Source organism: Pseudonaja textilis, chromosome 3 (genome assembly GCF_049901715.1).
Source record: "Pseudonaja textilis isolate UNSWEBS1 chromosome 3, rPseTex1.2, whole genome shotgun sequence".
In the NCBI taxonomy this organism is placed as follows: Eukaryota; Metazoa; Chordata; class Lepidosauria; order Squamata; family Elapidae; genus Pseudonaja; species Pseudonaja textilis.
The window spans coordinates 19,555,799-19,581,128 of NC_141992.1; the positions used below are offsets into that span (position 1 = coordinate 19,555,799).

General features: G+C 38.7%; 1 protein-coding gene across 1 annotated transcript in view; it reads left to right on the top strand.

Annotated features, from left to right (window-relative positions):
• Positions 1 to 6,808, top strand: part of ZFP64 (ZFP64 zinc finger protein) — a 29,679-nt gene extending 22,871 nt beyond the window's left edge. The window contains exon 6 of the mRNA XM_026697479.2: positions 814 to 6,808. Within this exon, the coding sequence (XP_026553264.1) occupies positions 814 to 2,099 (1,286 nt within the window). The 3' untranslated portion in view covers positions 2,100 to 6,808. The remainder of the gene's footprint in view (positions 1 to 813) is intronic.
• The last annotated feature ends 18,522 nt before the right edge of the window (positions 6,809 to 25,330 follow it).

The window sequence follows — 25,330 nt, forward strand, 5'->3', positions numbered from 1 at the left end:
GTAAGGAGTGAGTGGGCGGGGAGGGTTCCCACAGGCCATGTGGGCGGCGCAGCCTTTTGTTTCTGTGCAGCCTGGATTAATTGCTTTGGGGGGGGGATGGTCTGAGGGTGAGATTTCTCTGCGGCCCACCAAAATTTTCTCACAGCCCACCGATTGGTGACCGCTGCTTTAAAGGACACACTTCCCAAGCTAGTACTAAAAAACTTTTAACATTTCTAGCTAGCCTGTTTACTGTCACCTGGAAATTCTGGGAATTGCAGTCTCATCGGGGGTATTTTGGGACATGTAATGGCACAAAGGCAATACCACCAATTCCAGCATTTGTGTGTGGTTTGAAGAAGGGTGAATGGGCTAGATATGTACCCTCAAATCTTCTAAAGCAGGAATGTCAAACTTGAGGCGTCACAGCAGTGTCACATGACATATCTGGACTTTTCCCCCTCGCGCTAAGCCAGACGTGGGCATGGCCAGAGTGTGAGGCAAGTGGCTCATGGGCTGCATATTTGACAGCCCTGCTCTAAAGCAATATTTCTCAACATCAGCAACTTTTAAGGTGTGTGGATTTCAACTCCCAGAATGCTGGCTGGCTGAGGAATTCTGGGTGTTGAAGTCCACACATCTTAAAGAGGCTGGGATTGAAAAACACTGGCCCTAAAAGTACCACTGTGGAATTCAAAGTGTTCTATAGCCCTGATGAATACATAGTTTTCCAATTACTTTGTCAGTAAGTATCACGAGTTTCATTTGGCTAGAATTAAGCGGAATCCCTGACATGCAAATAATTGCCCTTGCAAACATTTGTCTCCCAAACAGGAGATGCTCCTTTCCAGTGCCGTCTGTGCTCTGCCAAATTTAAAATCAACTCTGACTTGAAGAGGCACATGCGTGTGCACACAGGGGAGAAGCCTTACAAATGTGAGTTCTGCGAGGTCCGGTGTGCCATGAAAGGTAACCTGAAGTCTCACATCCGCATCAAGCACAACATGGAGAATGCCTTCAAATGCCTCGTCTGCAAGTTCCAGTGTGGGAATAAGACAAGTCTCCGTCAGCATCTGCGAATCCACCAGCCCGAGCAGCCCGTGAAATGCTCGGAGTGCAGCTATTCCTGTTCCAACAAGGCGACCCTCAAAGTACACGAGAGGATCCACTCCAAGGATCGCCCTTTCAAGTGTGAGTTCTGCCGCTTTGATACCAAGCAACGGAGCAATTTGACCACCCATGTCAAGAAAACCCATCCCGATAAGATCAGGGCCAGAGAAACAATATCAGGTCAAGGGGAAGGAGATCGGTCAAAGGAAGGCAACTCCAGACAAGTTGCTAAGCTGGAGGCCAGGAAAGCTTTCAGATGTGATCTCTGTGAGGCCTCCTTTGTCCGGGAGGACTCTCTGAGGAGCCATAAAAGGCAGCATGTTGAATATAATGGAACTAAAACTTCTGAGCTGGCTGTCTTACAGTTCCAGATGGACCCCACCCCACAAGATGATACTTCTATTACTGTTAGTCATCTTCAGATGCCATTGCACGCTTCCCCCTATGGGGAAGGGCAGGTCAAGATCATTGTTGGGCATCAGCTACCCCAAGGCAGCAGCTTGGAACAAGGAGGTCAAGTTAATATTGTGTCTCCTACCTTAATAGCTCAGAATCAGGATGATCTGTCCAGTAATAACCAGCTGCAAATACTGCAGCAGGTGAGCTTATTGGCTCCACCCCTTCCTGTTGGGTCTTCAGCAGAAAGCCTTTCGGTCAGTCAACCCACAGTCCTTCTCACAACTCACAACCAAGCTGATGGCAGCAGATCAAACCAGACCCTGATCTCTACCATTCCAGTAGGCAGTCATGAGGTCTCAGCTAACCAGGCCTTCATCAATGGCACAGGGATCAGCTGCTCAGATTTGGAAGGGCTCAATGCTTTAATTCAAGAAGGGGCAGAAGAAGTGACAGTGGTCAGTGCTGAAGAGCAGAACATCTCTGTGCGAGCATCAGCTCCACCAATCTTTTCATCCTCTTCTCATTCCAATGTGCCAAAGCAAACCTATTCCATCATCCAAAGTGGAGCTCATGCGAGTTTGTTGTGTCCTGCAGACTCCATACCAGATTAGACTGGAGGCTGAAAAAGTCATTTTGCTCCATTTAGTCCTAGAGTGCATTCAAGAGGAGGCTGTTACGTGAAGCAGGCACGGTCAGCCTGGTGCCCCTTTCTCGAAAATGAGCATAGTTTGCATTCGTGAGAAATATGTTGATACTGATGGCTTTAAGGATGGATTGTGGTGGAAATAGATGCTCTTAGGTGGGGATTAAGTCCTGTTGTATGAGACTCATTTATATCGCTTTCAGGTCTAAATCTCTAGTTTGGTCTAATAACAATATCTGTCATGCTTAAATAATGTCTCTTTAGCATAACTTTCCAACTTTGTTCTAGGTTTAAATACCCAGTGAGTCAGACTGCGTAGGAAATGCTGTCAATCTTCAAAACTAGTTGTAATGGGAACCATTGAAAATTATTCATTGGCTCTTGGGTTCTCCTCCCCTTTCCTTTTTTTCCGTTTTTTTTTTTCTTTCATATCTCAGACCTTAAAATCGTGTTAAATGTATAAATTATGCATTTTTAATACTTAGGATAACAGTCTTACATTGTAATCTACTGCTGGATTGTTCTCCAGTGTGATCAATGACTTTAGATGGGCTAAAGAACAATAGCTGGCTATAATGTTGCAATATAATTCCCCAAAGTGGCTTTGTTCTTCTGTCTTCAAAAGCATTTTGACATATAACAATCAAGTCTGTCATGGAGGAAAGTGGGGAGAAAAATATCAGTTGTTGACAGTATTAAGTAGGCAGCTTAAGTGGCTCAAGGCAGTTTACTACTTTTTGAATATCTGATTTCTATATCAAGACTAGGGGGACCAGCTTTTGAAGCTCACAATACATGGTGCGGATGGTCTACAATACATCTGAACCATCTGAAGCAGACCAATTTTGTTGTGTCTCAGTTGAAAGTAGGCAAGCTCCACATATATCAGGGATCATCTTTTTTTCCAGATGTGACACCTACAGGATACAGTTGAACATTACCCTAAACCAGGTCTATGACAGCATGGAATGCACTTATTATCTTCTTACACCAGTTGGTTTATGGGAAATAGATGTCACTTTTCACTTGGGAGAAGCAAGAGCAGAGTGTTGCCAAGGGATGGGGAGACATCTTAACACACAAAAAGTGGGACACTCACTGTTTAGTGGAAGCAAAAACTATTTTGAAATCGTGGTTTTGTTTGAAGGTTGCCTTCATTTCTGCAGCATACAATAAAGCATCTTAAATAGTGTAACCATAACAATTAGATAGGACTGCACAGCATATGTTTGTTCCATTGAGCCCAACTCAGTCCTTTATATACTACAGCGTACTGGGAACATATCCAAAGTTGCAGGCAGATATAGGGTTTGTCTAGCATTTCTCACTGTGCTGGGCAACGTTCAGTTATTATAGTAGAACACCTTGATAAAGTGATTTTCCAGATTATATGCAGTTTATGGGAAGAAATGCATTCCATTTCTGTGGTGTGTATGTGAAGGCTAGTGGCAAATTTTTCTGTCACCTGTAGATGGTGCTAGAACTCAAGCTGAAGTTTGAGAGGAAGGACATGATTAAAGAACAGGTATTGTATGTCTGAGGAGTATTTCCTGCAAAAAAGTGAATTGAACTGTTTTGTTTCAATACATGTACATGAATGCTAGCTTAGAAAAGAAAACACTTCCTGGGGTACATCCCACTAAGGTACCAAGATTTCTTCAGTAAACAATAACAGGACTAGTTAAAATTTAAGTTTCCATTATTTTAGAAATGGAGTAGGTTGAAGATGTTGCATGTAGACAAGAAAATGTTTATACATGCATACAAATCTATATAGGTTTTGTTTGTATAAAACAAATGACTGATTTTTCAGTGAAAAGTTAAAAATATTGTCTTGTATCAGGCAAAAGTTGTAATCCATCTAAGGCAAGGGATAAACAGTCAGAGACTCCAGTGCTACAAATGATATTGGAAAGTTTTAGATGAGGTCCCAAGAGGCTAATTAATTTTATTATCCCATTACCGTTGTAATATGAGAGAAATGAGGAAATAGCCAATATGTGATAGAAGAGTAATACTGTTAATATATTATTTAAATGTGAGTTAAATTATATTGAGAGTTGTTTTTCTATTTTGCTCACTAGCTTTTTTCCTGTATTCGAACATTCGAAGACCAAGCACCATTCTTGTTCTAGAAGGAGGTTTCCCTAGCATTTTGAGTGTTATCTATAGATCATGGGTTCTTTGGTTTTACAAAGTAAATACTGTCACTAAATTATCACCCCTACCAATTTATAATACTCATCAGCTCCTTCACTGCTCCTAAGTTACAGGTTTACAACTTAGTAAACTATATTTTTTAAAAAAAGCAGGAAGAACTAAGATGAAGTAGGGTAAAACACCTGACAAACAGAATGTTGGGTTGCAATATTGTATATCATAGTGACCACAGAGGAGAATAGGTGAGTCTGGTAGAAGAAGATTGAGTGCAGCCATGCTTCATAAATGGAATTGTAGAATTGTAGAAGGTTGAGAAAACGGGGGAAGAAGAAGGACGTGTTTTGCTCTCTGAGGAACAGAGATTTAGAAAGGATGTGTTCCCTGGAGCAAGAGTACTTTGATTCTGGCCTGAGTGAAAACCACTTGGGAAATTGGGAATGGGATCAGAAGTATAGTCGTTAGAGGTGAAAGGAACTGGGTGAATTCGGATTGCAGAGAAGTTGAATGAGTTGTGTAGTAAGGATAGTTGATAAAGGGGAGAATGAACTGTAACATGCACTGAGAATTTTGTCTGGTCTGTTTAGAAAAAGGGAACTGAGTATACAAGACAAAAACCAATTAGAATAGAGCTGAAAGGAACCTTGGAGGTCTTTTAATCCAACCCCCTGCTCAAGTAAGAGACCTGGTACCATTTCAGATAGGTGGCTGTCCAAACTTCTTACAAACCTCCAATGATGAAGCATCTACAACTTCTGAAGGCAAGTTGTTCCACTGGTTAATCATCCTATTAGGAAGTTTCTCCTTAATTCCAGGTTGCTTCTCTTCTCAATTAGGAATTAGTAGGAAGATAGTCAAGAAGTATTGGGGGGGGGAGTGGGAGGGAGCCATGCTAACAGGGAAATTGGAAATGTGATGCTAATGTTCCTAAATCTTAATTCTTGGGCATCTGATTTACTGGGTGCCAAGGCTTGGAAGGGTGCTTTTGAATGCCAGATCCATTTATAATAACGTAACCTCATTGATAATGTAATTGTGGATGAAAGACCAGACCTGATGTATGCCACCAAGAACTGGCTGGATGAAAGGAAGGAATTTCTCTTGCTGAAATCTGTTCAGCCATGTTTTGTATGTTGCGTTAAATCTAAGACCTTCTTTGTGAGATTAAGCCAAAGGGTCAGTTTTAGAGATGCTACATAGTACTGTCCTTCCAGCTTCGTTGCAACATCTCTTCCTGAACTCAGTTTTATTACAGGTGGAAGTTTTGGCCATTCTGAAAGCATTGCTGGTCTGCCCATATCTCCAATCTTCCTCTGTGGGAAAGACTACTAAGAAAATGGTAGAGTAAAAATTACAGAAATTTTTGGAGGATATGAGTTAGATGGAATAGAAATCGCATTGGTCATTCTTGTGGACAGTTTGCACTGGGATTTGAAAGTAACCATTACTATGAGGTTCCTGGGTTGACAGATCAGATCAGAGGTCAGAGAGAGGCAGGGGTCAGATCTTCAGTTGTTGTGGCATGAGCTATCCGAGGATTGCAGTCTGCCTCTTATCCTTTTTGATGTCTATATGAAGCTGCTGTAAGAAATAATCCATCAGTTTGGGGTATGAGATCATCAATAGGCAGATTATACTCAACCATGTATCTCCACTCCAAGCCCAGTGGGAGATACAGATATCTCCCTGTGCCTGGAAACTGTCAAAACTTGGAAAGGAGAAATTAAAATGTTGATTCAGAGTGAACCAAGCAGATGGGAGGAACTGTTGCTTCAGAAGCTTAGTGATTCCAGGACAATTCAAACTTTAACACTTGCTTTTGTGCTTCTTCGGAAAAAAAAAAAAAGCCTACAACCTCTTGGGTAAAATCAAGAGCAAGCAGAGGCCATAGATTAGAGAGCCTTTGCCCAATTCTAGCTACAGCTCCAAATATCTTGAGCACGAGAACCATCAAACTTGCCCTTACCTGTCTCAGTTAATTCAGTATACATGAAACTGCTCTTGAAGATCACCCAGAAACTAGAATTGTATTGATCTTGATCAACATGCACTCATGCTACTGCCATAGTATACCTTTGCTGCCGGAGCTTAGATGTTCTGGATGCAATTCAAAGTGTTGGTTGCTGTTAAAGCCCCAAGAACTGCTTTTCCCAGATAGATCCTTCCCACCCAGTCCAAGTAGCCAGAGAATGCTTGCTAAAGTCCTTATGAGGTGTGAGAGGGTTGTGAAGTTACAGGTTATTCTCTGTTGGGGCTCTTTTCTGGGACAGCTTCCTCTTGGATGGTTTTCACTCTCATGGCCTTCTGGAAACTTGTAAAAACTTGAGAATTCCAGAAATCCTTCAGGAATGAATTAATGTGCAGTGACTAGCACTATTGTTAATGTTTATTGTCTGTATTATGATTAGTATTGCTGGTATTTGTTTTAATTTATTAGTATATGTATAGTGCCTAGAGTCTACTAGGATTAAGGTGGTATATAAATTGCATAAATAAATGAGTTGTCATTTTTTTTTTTTTGCTTTAAAATCATCTGTCTCTAAAATGATTCATTATTATCTCTGCTCACTGCAGTATTTCATCAAATTTAATAACAACAGGGTACAAATTACAGTGAAGCTTTTTTTCTTAGGTATTATACTATTTTTTTCACATAACTTCATTCTCTATTCTCTGTTCTTATTCAACAGTCAGAAAAGGGGACATGAAAGTCATATACACTTCATCATTTTTGCTTATCATAGCCAATGGTAGCCTCTCACCACCCTTGGCTGATCTTGAAAATGGTAAGCAGGATCAAACTTGATTCATACTTGAAGCCCCTGAGATACCCATTGTTGCTGGCAGGGAAAGCCACAACCGTCCTAAAATAAAATAACAACAAATCATTTATTGTTACGATTACATATATAGGCATGTACAGAGAGTCACCAGGAGTCCTGCCTGACCCAACGAATCTTTAATTTGGCTTTTTAAACTTATGGTTATTCTCAGCTATCGGGGTGTGTACTGAAAGTAAAGCTCAAAAAAAGTCAAGCTGGGGTGAAAAGGGAGGACTATCACTACAGACATTTGCCCACAAGTGTTTCTCACCTGCTCTAGATAAAGATAATGTTGAACGTGAAAAAAAAATGTGCGTAATGAGTTCCATTATTCTGAAAATGTTGCCACTAGTAAGAGACACAGTATCTACTAATTCATAGAAACTAATGAAAACTAACCTCCTATCTCACACAGTTCAAAAATAATTTAAAAGAGATCTAGAACAAAATATTTTTGAAAGAAATATTGTTAGGAAGACAGACTGGAGAATACATTACACCCTGCAAAGTGAATCAGAAGATGAATTATCTAGAATGCCTATATTAAACAAATTTAAGAAAATATATAATGGCCTGGAATAATGAAAAGATTCAGCTTTATTTGGACTGGAATCTCATTTTTAGCATGTTTTGGTGTGCTAATCCACAATCAAGATTTCAGATGAAAATGCTGTTCAGTGCTGATGCCACCCACGCTATTACAGCACTCTTATCAATTAAAAGTATTTGGCACAAAGGTGCCAGAAACAATTGTTTTGCCCACACTATGCCGGTCTATTACAAGAGCAGTGAACTCCCACACAGGAACATAATGCCACAATTAGGTTGTCTAACCACACTCTCTGCTTTTCACTTTTTCAGAACCTGATGCATTGGTTATTTGATTGTAGGAAACTGGTATGTTTATGTCGTGATGGCCAGCCTATTAATCTAGAGGCTGTACATAGTTCTATAGATAAACAGGAAAGATAACCAGTGTGAAAAAATAGAAAGGTGATATACAAGCTCTGCATCACAGTGATACATTATGCTTAAATATATTTTTCAACTCGAATGGGTTTTTTAAAAAGTTTTTTTTTTTGAAGAAAAGTGATTAAGCAATAGAAAACTAAGTCCATCTCATAATATAGTATGGTTAACTTTTAGCCAATGAAAGTTGTCCACAGTTGAAAACTGGCCATATGCAAAAATATGCTGGGTTGAAAGCTTATAAACTCTATGGATAATACATTGCAGGAGTTCTTCATGGAAAACACCAAGATTTGCAATGCTATGGACTTTGCAATTTTACCCCAGTTTTGTTTTATATGTTGTCGAATGGATACCTTATTAGCCATAACAAGAAAATGGAAGACTCAGATCTTGCCAGGGTGTTGTCCTTAGGAATTTTAATTCATCCTTAACATTAGCACAATTCAAACAGTTCTTTCAATGTTTCAGATTTCCACTTTATTAAAAATGGAAAGTTAAGGATGAGTTAAAAAAGAGGAGGAAAAAATGAGACAAGGCGACTTTATATTGATCCAGATGATGATGAATGATTAGAAATCCAAGAAATTTACTGAATAAGCTCATGGATAGCATGGAAAAAGAAACTTTCTTATGAGCTCTTATAAAGTTCACATATTGTAAGTCACGATGCTCAAGATTGATTTCGTAACCATTTCTGAAACAGCTGTCATCTCATTTTGGAATAAGTACTAGAGATTCAAGTCACCAAGGGATAGGTTTTGACATTTTGATAAATTGATGCTTAAAATAATAATCAGAAACTACAACCTTTCTATAGAAAAATAGGTCTGAAAAGATCTCAGAGATTTTCTAGTCCAATCCCCTGTTCAAGGCAGGAGAGCTTATACCATCCCAGTTAAATGATTGTCCAGTCTATTTTTGAAAACCTTCAGTGATGGACCACCCACAACTCCGGGAGACAAGCTATTCCATTAATTAATTGATATAATCATATATAATTCTATATAACATTAGAAAATGTATTATCTGGAACAGGGTTGAACTGTGGAATCCGTGGTGTCCTCTGAGCTTGGTTATTTACATGCAGAGATTTCATTACTTGATTAGATAACATTATCAATGCTTGTTAGGTAGATAACGAATCATCAAAACATCTGCAAACAAATAACCCGGCTCAGAGAGCATCAAGGATTCCATAGTTCAACCCTGTTCTACTGTAGATAATATATTTTCTAATGTTATATAGGATTATATAAGATTGCATCATATTATGGACTCATAAGTAAATTAAATCCATTATTCTTTGTCTTACATATAGAAACACTAGAAAACTTTTTGTGGTCATCTTTGTGATATTTTTCAGCAGTTAAGAATGGCTATCACATTACTTTTAACTTGTCTTTCCTCAAAGCTGAAAATGTCTCTCAGTCTCTATGTAGGAAACTTGGTTTCCAATTCTCCAACTCCTTTGTTCCAGTTGATCTCAATCTTGCTTAAGATGTATTCAGACATGGACATAATACTTCAGACAGGGTGTGACTAATTCATTCATACATTCATAGATACATACATAAATACATACTCATTTTGGTATTTCTTTGCTGGGTAAGCAAAGTTACACAAGGAACAGAAGCAGAGTAAGAGTAGTGAGCATAAAATAAGGAAAGTCCAATTTACACCAACATCATTCACTATATGCCTTTCTTTTATGCAAACCATTCTTGCTTCTACCTCTTCCACCTAACTAAATAAAGTGGAAATGTGAATCCAATATTAGTGTTGAAAGTTAATGAACCATTTCAATGAATAGCAATAGTTACAATTATCACTAATATTACAGTAGCAGTATTCCAATATATCTTATAAAGCCAACTGAGGAACACATTTTTTGTTGTTTGCTTGTTTCCAGCTACCAAAAAGGTCGTGGAGATGTCACTAGTTAAGAAGTGGTGACATTTTTATGGCAACCTCTTTTCCACTTGCATATTTGGCAGATTCATAAATTAATTTAAGGTTATCTTCATGGTTTGATGAGGGTCAAGAATACAAACTCCAGAGTTGCATACATCACTGTACTAATTGTTCTAAATAAATATACACCTTACTAATTTCTAAACGTAGGTTTGTTTTTCTTTTAAAATGAATGCATAAATAACAAGCTTCATAAAGTTTATGCAATTGTTTAGTAACAGTACTATCATACTGAATCTTGCAAATATTGGTTTGGCAGCTCAAACGTGCACGAAGAGCAAACTGCTAAGTGAGACAATGCAACAGTTCTAGTCTCAGCCTTAAGATGTCACTAGCAGACTTGACCTACAGGTTCTCACTTTTCCAGTAGCTTGGAGGCCACAAAAAGAAGAGGAAGCTTTTATGTTGCTTTTAACACTTCTCCTACTTCCTATATTGAGGACAGACAAGAAGTTCTTGTCAACTGAGTTATCTTACAGGGCTCTTTAAATCCACCTAATTCTACAGGCCTTCTCTATTTGGCACCATTTTCAGCTAATCTAAAAATAAATGTGAAAACTATTTCCCCTCCAGAACAAATGAAAGATAAAACATAAGAAAGGACTTGAAGTCCACCAAAGTAAGAGGAAAAGAATACAACAATTCTACGGTATGGATGCATTACACAATTGCAAAGATTAATAAATATTTCTTATGCAGGACTCTTGTTATATTAAACAAGGAAGAGGAACTTTTTAAAACTGAGGTCATCTTTTCTTTTCCCTACCTGTGTCTTTTAAGTACTTCAAGGATTGAAGTACTTGGCTAATGTGACCCAAAATATCTCCAACATATTTTTAATGAGCCAGAAATGCATATATATTGTGATGACCCGGGATGAGATAAAAAAGCAACCAAGTCACAAAAACAGGTGAGGTCCTTTTAATTCCTTCAACTTGGCTTTAAAGGTCCAATTATCATTGGCTAGAGCAAAAACTCCCCCACAAAGAGTTGCGAAAAGGAAGAACTTCTGTTCAAACTCAAAATACATATAAATTATAAATAGAAAAAAAAAACACAAACCACACTGAAAAATTAAAGAGATAAGGCAGGATAAGGGCTTGAAGATGTCCACAGATATCGAAATACGCACACTGGGAAGGACTCAGATAAAAACTGACAATAGAAATATTTTCACACTTTGCTTCCAGCACTAGCCCATGCAGTTTGTCCTTTTAAACAGTCCTCACAGCTACAGCCCGTGAAGGGAATCAAGGCCCTTTCCTCCCCCGTAGACTACACCATTCATGTTTCTCCCTTATCCGGTCCTCCCTATGTGCCCTAGGATGAAAAGAGAATGGGCCTGGGCCTTCCTCTGAATGCCCAGCCAGCCTTTGCCCTTCCCCACCCTCCTCCACAACCTCCAGAGCCACACCTCCCACTCCCTATTGGCTGTTCCTTCTCTCTCTCTCTCTCTCCCTCCCTCCCCCCTCCCTCTCTCTCTTAGTCAGACTCCAATAGGGACATGACATATATGGCCTTTAGTAATATTCACAAACTGTAGTCTACCTTTTGTTGGGATTCTTGAGTGTGGTCTTCATATTTTTATATTGATTTCATTATGTAAGACTATGCTCTATGCTAAAGGTATCGTTTCCCTGGGGAATAAACCATCAAACAAAATTATTGTGAATAAAGTTATCTAAACATAGTCTGACAATTTTCTGCATTATTTCTTGCATTGTTCCATGATCATTTTTAATTTGATTAACATTAGCCAATTTACATTTCTAACAGGAATACATTGCACTATATATAACTTTATAAGGTTGCAAGATATGCTTCAGTATGCTTTTCATACTACATAACACTGTGCTGGGATGAATATTTTGTATTACAAAGGTTCCAGATATTCAGAATAACAGTCTGGAAACTGCTCTAGTCAAAATTAGAACTCGCAATGCCATCTTCCTGCCATCAAGTATCTTGGACTACAGCAATCACCCATTAGCTTTAGCTATAAACTGTCCTTTTGATTAAACCTTTCCACTTTTTCTAAAGGTATGGTTCCTGTTTCCTAGGACTCTGTGAAGCTTCAAACAAATTATCCCTTTGAATGGATTCACTCAGCCAAATTGGTCCTTTCAATTGACTCAGTGATTCTGGGGAGTTTTGAGCATGCACACAGATACACTTTTTTTCAGAGTGATGATTCAAATCCAACTGACTCAACATAAACATGTAAATTGACTTGATTCATCAAAGTAAATCTTAAGTGATCATCACACCCTATTAATCATACAGTTAAAATATGTTTTGATTTGATCATAAACTAAAAAAAGGTCAGACCAAGGTTTAAGAGACCTTTGGAAAAGTAGCCTCTGAGTTGTTTATTTTTAGAATATTCTATTTTTCAAAAATGGGATCCCAGCTTTTTGCAAAGTAAAGAACTAATCCCTGACCTTTTAAGATTGCTTTTGGCCCCATATTGATTGCCTCTGCATTTTTAAAAAAATAAGTGACTAATGATTTCAACTCATAGTTTTATTTGGAAATGCATCCACCTATTCCAAAGAGAGAGGAAAAGAAAGAATGCCAAAATGGAGTGGGGTAAAATATTTAGGTGGGCTAGGGAAGTGAAATGGAGACCAATGTCATAAATATGCCTTTTAATAAATACAGATCAGCCTTCAACCTTTTCCTACAGGGAAGCTTCTTGGTGGCAGTGGATCAATTATGCAACACTTGAGAAGAAATACTTATTAAAATGGCTTCATGGTTCAGGACAAAACACAAGAAAAAAAACAAGCATTCATCAACAAGTATTTATACAATAACTATAAATAAATTGCCTGGAATCTTCAGTCAAGGTTCAGACCCAGACATGGAAGTAAGATAGCTTAGGTTGCTCTCTGGATAACTTTTTATGGTTCATGGAGGGGGACATTATGCCTCTCTTATAGTCCTTTAAGACTTCTCAGTAGCTTTTGAATGCATCAACTACAATATCTTACCAGGCTGCACAAAGAATTTGGAAGTCTTGTCTTACAGTAGTTCTGCTCTTTTCTCACCTACTCCATCATCTTTTACTATTTATATTTGCTGTCAGGATGAATATGATTGTTTTGTTTTTATTCCCTCTACATTTTATTTTTTAATCTTATCATGAATCTTTTCACTTTTCTCCCCACAACTTATACATTGCTGAGAGTCATGAGACTGTGACTGGAGATAAACACACATAACTTATACTTATAAATGATTCCTCTCACATAGAGTTTTGCAGATCTTATTAACAGCTTCAACACATACCTTTAAAAAAGAGCTTTATTGAGACTGGAATAGCCGAGTGTTTACAGTAGGGAAGTGTTTATGGTAGGGAACGCATGGGGAACAAATTTGTTTTTACAGACATTGGTGGGGGAACAAATTATTCTCTGTCTCTGGATGTTTGGTGTAACCAGACACTGCAACAGCTATCACTGATTAATTCAAGGTCCTGCTTCCATTTTGAAACCCACTTTATAAAAGTTCAACCTCCCAGAAGAAAGATCATGGTTAATTTTTGCAATTCTTAACAAAAGCTTCACTCACTGCAAAGTCTGCCAAATTCAAACATTTCCACCATCTCTCATAACCATTTTGATTGGTTCTAATAAAACTATTCTCTTAGGTGGTAACAACACCTAGGTAGCTTTGATTATATTGGGAAGTTAAGCAGGAGTGGGTGGGGTTAGTAATTGACTAGGAGCTGCAAGGAGTTGCTAGGACCAAAGACTGAGAAATAAAAACTAAAGCAAATCTAGAACACAAGTACATAGACAGAGATGTTACAGAGAGAAGGAAAAATGTTGGCAAGCTTATACTGATAGTGAGCTTGCAACTTCAACATTTTTAAGAGGATGTGTTAGGCCTAATTTGTAGCACAGTTTATTGTCACTGAACTAAAAATATATATGGTGCTAGATCGTTCAAATTGTTCATTAGATGGCAGCATAAAAATACAATCTAGAGTTTTTTTGCTGCCATCAAATATTATTCTGATTTTTTTCAGCACATATAATTTCAGGGGAAATTATATTTACCAATGATTTCTCAATCATCAGTGTGTTTTGATGCTCAGAAGGATGGGTGATTGACAGGTATAATCCACAAGAGAATACATGGGCCTTCTTTCGTATTTGCATAGATCTCAGTATGTTTTTTACACATTGCAATATTTTCTCTTTTGAGCTCTGTTTTACAGGTCTCTTTTGCCCAAAATAATGCCATCAGCTATCAAAGAAAGAGAAAAAAGAAGGGTTATTTTACACCTAACACCCATGACAATCCCAAAATGCAAAGTAATCCATCGATTGAAAATTGCCGTTACAGGACCTCTTCCCCACCTGCTGGCAAGCTCATAAAGTATCACACCAATTTTCCCATCTCTCTGCTTCTCTAGCCCTGTCGAGCAACTAGCAAAAACATTACCAATATAAAAATTGGCTTTCAAATTGTGTTAACAGATTTTTCTCTGTGGAAAAAAAATGAGCCATGCAGTATATGTTAGTGTACCTGTAAAATAATGCACACTTTCCTCAGGGTATTTTCATGCAAATCATTATCTACTTAGTCAACTGGCAGACTTTTCTATCAGTTGTTAATTTTTCAGCACTTCTAAACTTTATTTAAGTTTGAGCTACATTACATGCTAACATACTCTATTCCACCTTTGTTTTAACTGTCATTTCCACTTTAGGGCACAATCTTATGGCTGCTGACTATGTTCAGAAAGTGTTCTTCCCAGAAAAGAATCATAGCTGTAGTTATTTGCATCCATAACGAGGGAGAGAAAGAACTATTGTTACTCTAGGTGAAGTTGCTCCTTGGCTAATTGGACTATTTGACTCATTGGTGCAGACATGATTAAAAGACCAGCTGATTTGCACTCCCTGTCCAATTACAGATTGGGCCCACCCAGTTCATGATAGTTCCACTGCTTAGTTTGTGCTGATTCACTGAACAAACTAATCCTTTGCTATTCAGTCCTGGTATGATGAAAGCAGTTTGGCAAATAATAGAGGTGATAACAGTTTGAGAATATGAGGGGGGGCGGAAGGCAGACTTTATTTTCCCATTCAATTTTTTTTTCTTTTCCCTGTAAGAGCATGCATTTGCTCTGTAAACAGAATGGTTCATTTTTAAGTCATGAACTACATCAGTACTGTATTTAATATATTTACACTCAGTAAGCAAGTTTATTACTGAATTTCTACAGTATTCAGTAAGCCAGGAGTAGGTGATCAGATGTTCGGCACATAATTGATAGGTTAGGGAAATACAGATAGTCTTTGAGTTAGGACCACAATTGGCAGGATTTCTGCTATTAAATAACACTGTTACTGAGTCATGCTTGACTTTACCTATTATTGCCGCCATGGATAGACGAATCACTGCAGTTGTTAAGTGAATCACATGGTCAGTAAGCGAATTTGGTTTTCCCCATTGACTTTGCTTGCAGGAAGCTAGCTAGGAAGGTCACAAATGGTGATCATTGACATTAAATATATGTTGGCTGAATTTTGCCTGAATTTTGATTGGGTTTGGGGAATGCTGTGATGGTCCTAAGTGTGAAGATGGGTCATGTCACTTTTTGCAGTGCCATTGTAACTGAAGAACTGTCCCTAAATGAATGGTTGTAAGTTGAGGACTACCTATAGTCTAAAACAAGAGTGTGAAACTTGATTGTGCCACGTGATGTACTGTGAGGTACCTTCATATTTTTTTGCCTGTGTGTGACACATTTGGCCTGCAGGCTGCCAGTTTGATAGGCCTGGTTTAAAACCATGTTTATGTAGCTTGACATCTTTAAGACTGTGGACTTCAATTCCCAGAATTCCTCAGCCAGCCTAGCTTAAAGTTGCTAAAGTTGAGAAACACTACCATTCGTTGCAACCTTTCCTCACTGCCAAAAAATTAGTACTTATGCGCCTATCCTGAGTCAGCAGGAAACTCCACCAGCATCAAACTTGCTGTATTCATCGCCAATCTTTGTTTTGCCTTTCAGTCAGTGTCAGCCACCTGACTTCCCTCTCAATACTGGGGTGCAAGACCAATCAATTGATCCCTGAAGCTGGGGTGTAAAAAAAATACCACTTTAGCACTGATAGAACTAACTGACTATCTCACTCATAGATTAGGGACAAGATTATTTATTTACTGGGTTTATATGGCTGTCCATATGACATACTGGTCATGACTCTGGACAGCTCACAATATTAAAAAAAAAATATATAAGCATATACAAACATATAAAACAGCTGAAAAACAACGGCAAAGCCATGCTCCAGTGCTCAACATGTCCAAGCAATGGGTTTCATCCCACTTCTAGGGTTCGAGGCTTGAGCACAGAGCCATATTTTCAGAGACTGAGGGGAAGCCAACAAGGATGCGGCCAATCTGATCTCTGATTTCCATGATGGAAAATGCTTTCTTCCTGAGTTCCACCAGTCAAAATCCCTTGGTTCACAGGATCCATCAGGCAAACTCAGGCAGAGCAAAATGGTTTCCAGGGTAAGTGGATTAGAGATTGCCATGACTCATTTAAAGTCAGGAAGGAAATCTTCCCAAGGGCCATTTTCAGATCAGGATAGCCACAGATACTGTACTGCAGTATGAGGTACTACTGTGGTTATTGTCTAGTGAAGAAGTCAAGATGGCAGAACTGCCTCCCTCCATTTTATATGTATCTTGCAAAGTTAAAAGGGTGGGGCTTGCCTTATACCATCACTACCTCAATCTTGATTTTTTTAATCCCTTCTCAGATGTCCCTAACATAATGGAAATATTTCAAAACATTCTAATAGCAACAATAGTTTGCCTCCTCAAAATATTAAATTATTTTCATAATCAGCTCCATGGAAATGCAACCCTCCCCCCCGTTTTTTTTTTTCAAGGTAAGCCATTTCAGGAATTAGAGAATAAATCAATATTCCCACATGCTCAATTCTGTGACATTCCACAAACTGCAATATATATTTAAATGCAATATAAGTATGAGTTGTACCTTTGCAATTATTCATACATGGCATCTTCCACATGTCAAAAATATAGCCAGTCCAAATTAAACACACATCTACATTTTTTGTGAATATGAGGAACTTCTTTCATTTGTGGGGATCAATAGTTCCCACTTCAAAAACTATGGCTGAAGAGATCAACCATTGATAATTTCTCCCTTTATCTCTTTGTTTGCAGCTTGGAATGCCACTGATACTTCCTTTGTCTTTGTAATTGTTTTAATTAGCCACTCAGCAGGAGCCCCTGACAGTACTTTTGATAGAGCATTATGGTCAACACAGCAGGATGGAGCAGGCTGTTAGCGTGAAACATAGACATTATGGCAAGCTTAATTTCTTTGTGTTAAATTCATTTTCTCCCCTCTTTTTTGTTTTGTCCCCATTCCTCTGACCTGGGGGAGGGGAAGGGTCTTTTTTTGTCACATTTATATTAAACTTTGTGGCTCACATATGGAAGGTTTCCTCCCCATTTTTAAATATTGGCCGGGGAAATCTTTGAAGAGGACACACTTTGTTGATTGTATTCCATATTGGCAAATTGCCTTCTTAGTGATGGTTTGGGACGATGTGTGTGTTTTTTTCCCATATCTTTTTGGAAGAGGCTCTCTGTGTACTGTTTGTTCTCACAGCACATCCTTCTTTTGTAAATAAGAATCTGCTCATTCAATTATGATGCAGATCCAGAGGACTTAACAGTAAACTTTGCAATGGGCTGTCCTTTCCAGACAATTCCTTCACTTAACAATGCACAAAAGGTTGCCAATATCCATGTGGTCCTAGCATTTTAAAAGAGATTTCAGAAAATCGAAAATCAGTTGGCTTTCTTTCAGTATCAGGAAATGAAAACTGAAAAACAAAATGCAGATGTGCTTCTTGGAGAGGAATTTTATATGTATTTTAGAATATAAATGGCACACATTTAGCTGAAAAGCAGTTTGATTATCTCAACCCAGCTGTATCCTCAGTATTCATAAAAACACCAACTTTATTAACCAGAAATATAAAATGTTATTTTGCCACCTTCAAACTGAGCTATAAAGTTCATTGTGTTTTATGCACTACCTTGTTGACCTGTTTGTTGACTTTTAGTGATAAGGAGTCTTTCAACGTCAGCTCTAATGTGCCACAAAATGATACTGCCTATGCTTAAGATAGCTGTTTGAGTTGGAGGAGAGTATTATATGTGTATTGAAAAACCAGATGTCTGGCATTTATAAAATTGTTGACTTTCCATATTAGCATTTTTACTCTGGCTAACCTAGATTGGCTTAAATTTATAAATGAGAACAAGTTTTTTAAAAAGTGAAAAGTTTGAGATAAGTGGCATGTTTCGCCAGGCTTAAGGTACAGCTTAAATTAATGTGTAGATCATTTGATACCCAACTTTCCAAAAGGTTCATTTATTTTTATAATACTTTCAGATTTCCTTCCCCACACGCCCAAGAACAGACTTTTAATGATGTGAAGTCTCCCAAAGTCTCAAGTCGGTCGGGGTTATTAACCAAATCAACAATATTAATAATTAGTCAGCTAAAAGATTTACACATAATCAGCAGCTAGCCGTAATCTCTAATTATGATGCCAGTGTAGTTATTAGATATGGGAATGGTATACAAATCCTGACTTTGCAAGATTTAAAAAGAGCGACTTGGCATATTTTGGGCTGTATGGGTTACTTCTGCATGCAAGGCAAGAGATTTGTGATTGGACCTTCTAGATCCTTTTCAGTTTGTTAAAGAAAAGTTGGATTGCCTGTGTATCTGCTGAGCAGGAGGGATGTATGTAATCTGGGATCAAAGACTTTGGGTGGAGGGAGACTTAACGTTCTCCTGTGCTGATTCTTTTAATACAAATTCCCTCTTGCTCCAGAATTACTTTCAGTTGCACGAAAGAAATATATATTTAATCCTATTCAAATTATTTTCTTGTTTATTTGTTTGGTGGAAATGTTTGATGGAAATATATATTTAATCCTATTCAAATTATTTTCTTGTTTATTTGTTTGGTGGAAATGTTTGGTGGAAATCTATGGAAGCTCTGTAATCAAAACGTAGCCTTTATAGTCTAGTTTAAATCCATGGATAATTCCTCTTAGTTTTGGGGGGGTGTCAATCTGCAATTCAGGTGGGCATGGGGTCCCCCAAAAGTTGAGTGTGACCCCAGGAGTCCTACGTTTTGCCACATAATTAAAAAAAAATTCATAAGTGGGAAAACTTTGTTCTCTCTAAAATCTCTTTGTGGTAGCATTTCGAGTTTGGATATGGCCAAGTGTTTGACCCAGTTTGTCTGTGAGGTGAACTAATGTCCTGCAAATGTCCTAGTATCATCCCAACCTTCACTTGATTTTCTCCCTCTACCTCAATTTGAGCAGGACTTTAAAGCAAAATGAGTGTCTTAAAGCATTATAAGTCTTAAAGCGGGTGTATCCAACACATAGCCTGTAGGTTGTATGCAGCCCTGGACACTTTAGTAATGTAGCCCCTCAATAGCAATAGCATTTAGACTTATATACCATGTCACAGTGCCTTACAGCCCTCTTTAAGCAGTTTAAGCAGATTGCCCCCAACAATCTGGTTCCTCATTTTACCGACCTCAGAAGGATGTGTGTCTGAGTCAACCTTAAGCCAGTGAGAATCGAACTGCTGAACTGCTGGCAGCCGTCAGTCAGCACAGTTAGCCTGCAGTACTGTATTCTAACCACTGTACCACCATAGCTCTCAAGATTGTAAACTTTTAATATTGCGTGATTTATGTACATTAACTATATTATACATTTTATATACTGTCCAGGACAATTCCTTTTCACTCAGTGTAGCCCAGGCAAGCCAAAAGATTAGACACCCATTGCTTAGAGCATCAATGTCTTTCTTTGAGTCCTCTAGCTCTACATCCCAAAATCAGGGTAAAGTCCTAGTCCTCTTTGTCAGGGCTAGGACTTTACCCTTTACCCCTTTCTTTAAGGGGCAACAATTACTTCAGAAATCACACATGGGGAAAGAAGGGAGCACTGCTATACATTAGTTCAAAATTTGAACATGATTCATGGGAAAAATGTGTATGATGCAGAAGTAGGATCAAATGTGCATGCCTTATCTGCCTTATCTGTGCCTTATATGTGCATGCCTTATCTGTGGATATTTTTTGTCATATTTCCACAGGTGCAGCCCCTGCAACCCTCTTGTGTCCTCCCTGTCTGCCTCTCTATCACCTTCAGAAATAGTATGTGCTCTTTTATGTTCAACTCCAACGTATTTATAGTCCATGGTTCACTGCACATAAGCATCCATGTGGAATCCATGCCACCTAGATATCATAAAATCACAATGATTACATCTAAAACATGGGCAGATACACTAGTACTCACAACTTTTAGCCTTATAGCCCCCGGGTTGCTATCCAAAGGGAAACAAAAAATTGAAGCTCCATCAGGTCACCCAGGACTGAAATATTCAATGTGTAACACATAAATTCTTGCTGGTGTGTGTGGCTGGTTTGTAATGTGTGAACAACTAGTTATAATGGCAGATGATTATTTTCTACTTTTCATTTTGAAATAGATGGTGAAATGTTGACATATGAGGAACAAATATCACAAGGTCAAGGGGTGATGCAAATATGTGTGAAAAGGCTAATCCCAAAGGTTCTGTTCTCCTGAAGTACCCATTGTTTTATGTACTCATAACCCTGAAAAAACCCATAAAGTTTCTGTCCTTAAATCCCTTTGAGCTTCCCATTTCCAGGAAATCACATTCATAACTCACTTCCCAAAAATGAATGATTTAAATTATTTCAGTTTTTGATCTTTTACCACACTTTGAAATTAGCTTTCCCATTCTCAATAGCACTTGAATGCAATAAAATATTGAATCACTAGTTTTGGATCAACAAGCATTTAGAATTTCATGACACTGACTTATTAGAAACAATGATATTAATGGAAGAAAGATACTAGCCTTCTGTTGTGTTGTTGGAGCAATATAATGTAAGGTAGTATATTACCAATTCAATCAACATCTGGGATGGACAATGATGTCATTGGCAGTATGCCACCCAGGAGTGCTATTATGTTCATACCACTATTAGTCTGTGGAGAGCCATGGATGCTACAGCTAATGGGATTTGGAAAGCACCAGGTTGAAGAAAGCTGTTATAAGCAGAAGGGGAAGGAAGGGACGAGAAGATTAATAAAGAAAATAGGAACACAATATGGTGCACAATATGGTGCATTTCCATATCTTTTTCAGATATGGAAATGCATCTTTATGGGACTTCCACTTTATGAGAATTCCATATTTCATGTTCAAACTCAATGGAAAAATCAGGGAGGATATCCACCAAACACATTTCTAGCAGCCTTCAATATTGTCAGGAAATGTAAGACCACTGTTTCCCATTCCTCAGTCAGCATGACTCCTGAGTTTGTTTATTTATTTATTCATATTTCGTATTTCTTAACTGCCCATATCCCTCAGAGATTTATAGTTGTGGGATTTATAGTTCAAAGCAGCTAGGGAGGATTGCTATGTGGGATTGCAGGACTGCATCAATTAAATGAGAGATGGGAAGAGGTGAATTTAATGTGACATTACCAGTGGGGTTTCACCAGACTGCATTACTTATAAACTAATGTTGTTGAGTTCTTGGATGAGAAGTGAAATGTCTTCAAAGAAAAACCAGAAAATCCAGTTACCTCTTGAAAAAAAGCAACTTTGGGATTGTTGAATATGATTTACACAAGGTTAAATTTCTCTAATTTATACATTCTCATGTTCACTTATCAATTTATTGATTTATTTTAAATATGTATGAATCCTCCTTTAAAAAAAGACTTTTAAGGTGGATGGACAGAAGATAGACAGTTTGGTCTAGTGGTTAAGGCACCAGGCTAGAAAGCAGGAGACCATGAGTTCAAGTTCTGTCTTAGCCATGGAAGTGACAATGAGTGACTTTGGGCCAGTTACTCTCTCTCAACCCAACCCACCTGTTGTGGGTAAACTAAGAGGAGAAACGTGCATTGGATAAGTTTGCTACCTTAAGTTATTTCTAAAAATAATTAAAAGGCAGGATACAAGTAAATAAATAGACAAAACCTACAGAAAACAAATGTATGAAACAAAACATTCTCAAACACACACACACACACACACACACAAGTGAGACAGAGATCAAATGGTTCAAAAACAAAAAACAAAGGATTAAAATGTCATCTTTAGAAGACCCTCGCCATTTCTGTAAAATTGTTACTAATGATTCTCAGCATTTTAGAGAAGAGATGCCACATATACTAAAGACAGTGGGAAAGCATTTTTAATCAAACTATTCAAAATCAGATTTTAAGGCCCAAGAAGCCCAAGAAAACTTAAATTATGCTTTTGACACAGCTGATTCTACCTTAACTCAGTCACACCAGACATTTGATAGATTGCACCCTGAGAGTCTTTATGTGCAACAAGCTTTGTATCTGCAGGTTTTTTTTAAAATGGGGATAACATGTTGTGGTGGTTTCATGGGCCTGATGGTATTTATGAAAAGGTCACAATGAGGGCTGGCCATGTATCTTCCAAAGACCTGTACCACAAAGGCCCCAGTGCATGCTGGGCTAAGGGAATCCTATGCAATTTCTTATCAGGAAGAGCTGTCAGTGAAGAATTCCAATCATCCAATCCAGAGGTCAGAAGTGCAGGAATAAGCGCCTACAAATCGGATCGAGTGAGCAAAATAGCAAAGCCCTACTACTATTCCATAGATGACAAAGTGGGCTAATTCACCATGCTTCAAATGTAATGAATAGAGATGGATTGGCACAGGACATCCCACCATCACCCTTTCTATTTTTAACTTTACAGAAAAGTGGAAATCTTAAGAACAACAGCTGAGCTAAAGAATAAGAAAATGCAAAAAAAAAAAAGTGGTAAATGCAATGTGTTGACTTTGTAACTACTGTCCCCTCTGCTATTTTGTTTTATTTCTTATAAAAGCTACATCAACTGTTAAGGTATAGGAGCAGTGAGTTCAAGAAGACAGCATCTGATCTTTTTCTGTAATAATGAAAATTATGGTACTTGAAACAGTTCATTTAGTGACCGTTCAAAGTTACAACGGCACTGAAAATGTGACTTTTGGACCCTTTTTCATAGTTATGACCTTTGCAGCATTCCCATGATCACGTGATCAAAATTCTTGGCAACTGGTTCATTCATATATATGTGGGGGGAGTGGGGGGTGGGGGGTGTTTTCTGAGGTTTTCACGGGTATTTGTATGTGGATCTTTGGTTATTCGGGTTTTCTCCCGTGTAGAATTGGAAGTATCTAGGCAAAGTTTCGATGAAGTCTCATTCATCATCTTCAGGCTTTTGTCTTCAGCTTTGTGCTTCTCAGAGTATTGTGAGCTTGCAGCTGCTTCTTCCTTTTAACTGCTAGTGGCGGTGTGACTTGATTGGGTGGGGGACAAAGACAAAATCGAGTTAGAAAACCAAGGAGTATACAAAATCCCTTGCACCGCCTGCCCCACCACATACATCAGACAAATTAACAGAAGAATAAGTGCATGTACTGAAGAACACAAGAACTCAATCAAAAAAGAAGAACCGACCTCTTCCCTGGTCCAACACCTCAAAGCCACAGGACATGAGATTGACTTTAGAAATACCAGAACTATCGCCAAAACCAAACACTTCAACAGCAGAATAATCAGAGAAGCCATAGAGATAGAAAAACGCCCACACAGCATGAACAAACGAGATGACACCTCCCGCCTACCAGCCATTTGGAAACCCGCCCACATTAACAGACGAGTACCTAACATGAAGAATGACACCAGACCCACACCCATGAGAGCCACACAAGATGCCACCACCACACTTCCACGTAGAAAACAGACTCACACCCACACAGAAGATGAGACACGACCATGGACCAGAAGCCGCACTGCAGCTGCATCACTACCCGCTTCAAACCCCTCCGAGCCATACATGAAGCAAACTGACACCCACCATGAAGATGCAGCATGACCATGAACTCGAAGCCAAACAGCAAGATCACAGCTCACCAACTCAAATCCCCCAGCAACTAAGACTAACCTGAGCACAACCAAGCCCCCACCTGAACAGAACATGCCTCCAGCCAATCAGAACACGGCCAACCCCCCAACCAATCAGAACACAGCCAACTCCTACTAATGAGAACACACCCCCACCCAATCAGAACACAGCCAAGACCCACCCAATCAAGTCACACCCCCACTAGCAGTTAAAAGGAAGAAGCAGCTGCAAGCTCACATCACTCTGAGAAGCACAGAGCCAAAGACACAAGCCTGAAGATGATGAATGAGACTTCATCGAAACGCTGCCTAGATACTTCCAATCTTACGTGGGAGAAAACCCGAATAACCAAAGATCCATATATATGTATATGTATATATATATATGTGTAGGTCTAGGTGTGTTCGGGTCTTTTCCCATGTAAGATTAAGAGTATCTTGGCGACGTTTCGGTGAGGTCCCACTCACCATCCTCAGGCTGGTGCTTTTGGCTTTGTGCCAGTGCAAGCAGTGTGTGATTGGAGCTGCCGTCAATGGAGGGTAGAAAATTGCCCCTTCTGAAGCTCAGAAGTATGGAGTTCAGTATACTCATCTTAAGCCTCCTATGAACTATGGATCAATTAAGTCATTTTAAAACTAAAATTGCCCCTGCTGATCTGGTGCCACAGGTTGGTGGCCTGGATCTCCAATAAATGAACAATAGCTGTCTCCATCATGCTCCCTTTAACAGGATCTCCAGAGAGAAGGCAAGTAATGCAAAGGTTCTGGGGAGAGGATGGAAATTCTATAGCCAGGCCTAATCTTCTGATACCTCTAACCCAGGAAACAGAGGCGTCTTCTGACATGTCTCCCCTAGTCCTTCTTTTCCTCAAACTAGACATACCCAATTCCAGCAATATGAAAGGTTGTAAAATGGTTCAAAACTCCCTTAACAAATGTCTCACTTAACAGCAGACATTTTTGGCTCAATTGTTGTCATAAGTCAAGGACTACTGTATATGTTCTAGGGATTATGCCCCAAGCAGTGGGGGGAGAGGGGAAAGCTCCACTTGATTTCTTGATCAGTTGATTTTTTTTTTCATCACTTTGCTTTTCAGGATCAGGAAAAAAAATTGAAAGAAAGCACCTCTTTTTTACTCATTAAAGCAGCTGTATCTTGGGGACTTCTTTAAAATGCATTGCATACCGTGCTTTTCAA